At 35.2% G+C, this 5,359-nt stretch overlaps 1 protein-coding gene across 1 annotated transcript; it reads left to right on the top strand.

The window, feature by feature from the left end:
• The first annotated feature begins 4,978 nt into the window (after positions 1-4,978).
• On the top strand, positions 4,979-5,359 carry LOC146903545 (histone H2B.4-like). Its single transcript, XM_085737249.1, has one exon. The coding sequence runs from the start codon at positions 4,979-4,981 to the stop codon at positions 5,357-5,359; it is 381 nt and encodes a 126-aa protein (XP_085593375.1).

The raw sequence follows: 5,359 nt of genomic DNA, 5'->3' as shown, positions 1-5,359 counted from the left end.
TTTTGTTGAGAAGGAACATGGCCAAAGTTGTCTAACGTGGTTCTTGAACTGCCATACACGTGATTGAAGATCGCACCGCAATTGCGGATGTGGACCACAATTTGAAACTTTGATTATAGAGTATAATTTATATTCTCTTTGCTATTATGGTTGAAACTTGAAAGTCTTAGATAGGGATGTTGATATTGATGGAATACTACATTTGTTAGTTCTTTGTTGCTTCATATTTTACATAAAGGAACCACCGCAAGTCTGTTACTTTATAATCCAAAATAAGTTTGTTTCACTTATATTCGACAGCGTCAATCGTTGGTGAAACATTAGACTATGTTTGTTTGAGTTTTGATTTTAAGTATATGGTATATATATCATTACATCAATAGAATTTCCCATGCCAATATTTATGGTAAGTTGTAGTGTTGGATCAACAAAAGATTAATTTAACATTGAATACTTTGGCAAAAGTTGTCCAAATGACACTTGACAAGGCAGTCTTACTTCCTTTGTTATCTGATGAGTTGAGTTGTTGGTGAAGGCAATCCTTCTGAATTTCGATCGGAGTATAATTATAATAGGAAAGTGCCCATGTGAGTTTTTATTAAGAACTCAATTCATGAATACATCCTGTGCGAAATACTAAGTGCGTCGCTTAATAAGATGATGTCCACTACATTCTTATCATCCTTAACTTTAATCTGAGCAACATTGGCACACGTTAATGCGGAATATTACTGTTTTCACTTTTCAGAGATGATAACTCATTACATCCAACAGAATCATCACCTGGGATATGAAATTAAGCAGCAATAGAAGCTTTAGAATGCTGTTGACTGCTTTTTATTACCTTTATCTTCATTTTTGAAGGCTTTCACACATTCTCTATTAGTACTAGTAGCATATGGTTCTGCTGGCATCGGATTTGCACCTTGTGACGTGTCAAGTCTATTTTTTTGGTTCTCCCTTAAATTTTAATCAATTTTACATATTCTATGGTGGCTTCTAAATAAAACCAATGAATATCGGTTTTGCAATTTATCAGATCAACTGAAACGACTAAACCGACCATATCTGTAGTATTTACAAATTCTGAAATCTAGAAACATGATATTCATTGTTATATAGAGGAAATAATGTATGTTTTTTAAGAGCCTGGCATAAAACTTAATTTGAGTCATAACGAATGGCATGTTAAAACTTAATTTATTAGAGAGTTAAAGTCTATCTAATAGAGATACCGTGTATAATTCTAATTCTTTGATGCAGCATTCGTTGATGATGGATTTCTTCATCATCTACCAATATGTATTCTCACATTGATTTTCTTTATCATCTACCATGTGATTGTACTTTATTTGGTTGATAGTTTTATTCAACCGATTGTGATTTTCTTGATTAATCAATTCATGAGATATCAATTGGTAGTTCTTTTTTGCTAAGGAAACTCCGCTTGGTAGCTTTGTTAGGTGGTCCTTTAAATCAAGCGCATGATCATTAGATGTCTATCAACTCGGACATCTGATGAGAGAATTGTCACAAATGACTTGATGTTTCGACTCATCTTGATTTTCTCCAGACTCTTTGTGAATTCAGAACATGCAATGGTCCGTAGTATTTAAATAAGGATTCATAGTAGTTTTAAACTTCCAATGACGATCTGATGCTGATGTGTTTGCTCTGCTGCATTTGTAGTGCTTAGGTCGGTGTGCCTTTGTTTGATCCGTATCTTAATAGTACAAGATGTTTGTGAGTTGATGCGTATTGCTTGAACTCACTTCTGCCGCCAGTGGCTCCAGCGCCGTAAGTGTGAAAGCTTTGATCGACGACGTTGGCGCTTGTAGCGTAGCTGGTGAAAGTTTCTTTATGGCCGGCAGAGTTTCGGCTGTAGCGACGGAAATCGTTCACCTCTCCGTCAGAGTAGTTTTTGAACGAGTCGTGTCCACCAGGTAGACTCGTTCCATAGTTGGTGAAATTCTTGTCGCTGTAAGCCTTGAAATTTGCATCACCTTCATGCTTTTCGAGACTCTGGGCTACTTCCGGGAAGCAGAGGAGGTTTGCGGCACCGGCAAGCGCGTGGATACCATGTTGCCTGAAGCTAGCTTCGCGAACGTAGCTGCTTCCACGGTAGATAGTGGTGAAGCCTTGGAGAACAGGAATGACGGTTTTGGTAAACGGTTGCTGATCTTTTTATCCCAATACCGATTCAGAAATGCTTTTGGCGGTGTGAATGGGTTTTTGTCTCCGGCGACCACATCTCCAACGGAAATTACCTGCATGGATGAAAACCTGTTTTAGATATAATAATGATGAGCATGAAACAATAGAAAAAATTGAAATCAAAGAAAAAAAGAGATTCTTACAGTGAGAGATGAGAAGAGAAGAAAGAGGCAGATAAGGTTGAGTGGTTTGTTCATGTTAAATATTAGGGTTAGGGTTGTTATCGATGGAGCAGTCAAGGAAAAATAATACAAAGGCTAGTTTTCGTTTCAATATATATATATATATATATATATATATATATATATATATATATATATATATATATATATATATATGTATGTATTGGCATGACGCTAAATTCGGTCGTGGTCTTTGGGCCACGGTCTCCTTTTGTACATATAAACTAGTTTCCTCGATAAACCTCTTAAATTACTGTGTTCAATATAGGTAAAGCCACGTACTGTGTCGTGCGTTCGTGGGGTGTATTCTCTCGTGCACTATAGCAGTTCTCTTTTAATTACTGTGTTTTTTAATTCTCATTTGCCCAACAATATTTATGAGTATCTTTCCACCTCTCTAGTGCCTTCCATTGACGGTCACCAACCTCTATATCGTGGCTTTTGCTTGGGTTTTATATTCACTTCATCTTCTTTTCCTTTTCATTAATTTTGCATGGAATATGACCAACGAAGCATAGTAATTATGAGTGTACATTATTCTCACAATTAATAACTGGTAACTAAGCACTGCTTTAACATGTTATACGGTTATGACTTTTACGGTGTTTTTTCTTACCAAGCAAATTGTAATCTGTTTAACGTGTCGTGCTTCTTCGTGCATTAGGAGTGTCGTGCTACATAGCACCACTCACATAACATGTTCTATCATTTTAAAAAAAAAATATTCATTAAATATCATTTATCAAATGTGTCTGCAAAATTAAATGAAATTAAATTCATTTTCTTGAATTTTTATCATTCATAATAATAGTATTAACAATGAAATGATTTTTTTTCTTATGAGATGATCATTATTAAAATGTAAAAGTCAATAAATAGTTTTTTATTCTTAATTAATCAATTTTGAATGCAAAAGTACTGAAATTCTTCAATTTGTGAATGTACAATTGAGACGAATGTAGTTTAATATTGCGCAAAAAGTTTAGGTAGATTTTGCTAGGTGTTTCTTAGTTTAGCAACCTCTTCTAGACAAAAATTTTCAACTTTGCATATGGATTCAACAAGAAATATTTACTGTTTTTCGATGATGTAATCTGCTGCATTGCTAAGAATTAAGCCACCAAGAGCCATGTCAGTGAAGACATAAATGCAAGCAAGAAATTTTTCTATCGTGCTAATGGGAACAAGATCATTAAGATAATCTTTGGACTTTGGTTGGACCATATTCCATATCATGTCAATAACAAACTCCAGTTACTCATTTAATCTAAGAGCAAGACAGTGGCCTTCTAACTTTGACTTCATCAAATGGTTGTGCACTCCATTAACAATACTCACTGACCATTCATTTGATTTCAACAAATAACCATATAACCTAAATGAGCATTCACAGTTCCTTGATCATGCGTCTTCTTGCTTCACGCTCTTCTTGTTTCCTTGGTACACACCGCCCATTTCACAAACTTCGGTGATCTTCGTCCATCACCATGATGTGATTTGTCAATAATTAAAGTTAAGGGAAATGTTAACCAATGCCCCCGGGGCACTGGTTAAGGCCTTTAAATGGTAACTTGTCATGAAAACATGTGTAATCAATGCATCGGAAATCGAAATCTTTGACTTTTTTATAAAATTATTTCTTCTTTTGGAATCCTTAAATAGTGCCCCGGGGGCACTCGTTAACATCATTATCAACAAGTTTAGAAACATCGGGCTTAACAATGTTCTCCTTAAAATCAACATTTGACTTCGAATCAATGGAAACCTCAACATCATTTGGTTCCACGTCAATGGAAAAATCAACAATGGTTGGTTTCACATAAGTAGAAGACTCAATAATGCTTAGTTTCAATTCAACGGAAGCATCGACGTTGTTTGAATTTGGATCAAGAGGGTGTTTAACCATAACTATAAATATCAAAATAAAATAAAAAACTAAACTATAATTTAGAAACATCAACAAATGGAATGAAAATTAAGTAATCAAGTTGCTGAATGGATCGGGAGTTAGGACATGATCCTGGTCCGGGACTTAACTCTTGAAAACAGTAGTTCAATTGGAAAAAAAATGAGAATCAACAATGTAAATGGTTTAAAGATGTTTTATTTGTTCTTTGTTGTCAAGTGAGTGTGGAAATCTTTTAGCAATCATTTAATGATTATTTGCGACACTTTTTTTTTTCTAGAAAAAAAAATTAAATTTTGGTGTAGATGATTTTTTTTTTTTGAAGAAATTGTTTGGTGTAGATGATGAAAATGGAAGATTGAGTGTATGTGATGGTTTGTAGTACATGTTTGGTGCCTGATAAATATATATGTAAAAGTAGATCGGATCGTAACTTCTGAACTTGAGAAATCGGATGTTACGAATTAAGACTCAATGGTATCGGTTCTTAAGTTCAAAGAGGGACACTTTTGGATTTTTGAGGAGTCTATGAGCAATTGAGGTGGCCTATAGAGCAATTTTCCCCCAGCCGAAATCATTTTTGGCCCAAAACAATAACCAGCCCATTCAGCGATTTCCCAAATAAAAAACCCTATAAATACCCTATGATCTCTACCAAAAGAATTTGCGATTCGTGATGTCACAGAAGAATACGATAGAAGTAGATACCACCGATAAAGAGAAGAGAATAAAAATCAAGAAGCAATCGAAGATGTTAGAGTTTAACAAATACATCTATGAGGTTCTTAAGAAGGTTCACCCTGACATTGCTATCTCTGGCGAAGCCCTGGATATGATGAACACTTTTATAACAGACATGATGCTGAAGCTTGCTCACAAAGCTTCCAAGCATAACAAAATACGTAACAAGAATTCACCACTGGTCGAGCCGTACATATCTGATGCGGTTTGCGAAGTCTTTCCCGAAGACATGGCTTTTCAAGCTCTCTTATCGGCTTTCAGATCTCAAAACAGAGAATCTGTTGAAGTCTTGTGTGATCGAATCACTAAGATGTAG

The sequence above is a fragment of the Medicago sativa genome, chromosome 8, assembly GCF_051527215.1.
Source record: "Medicago sativa cultivar Bolivia chromosome 8, Bolivia_mono, whole genome shotgun sequence".
Classification (NCBI taxonomy): Eukaryota; Viridiplantae; Streptophyta; class Magnoliopsida; order Fabales; family Fabaceae; genus Medicago; species Medicago sativa.
Note: the sequence above shows the minus strand (reverse complement) of the source record. Positions and strands in the feature narration are given on the sequence as shown.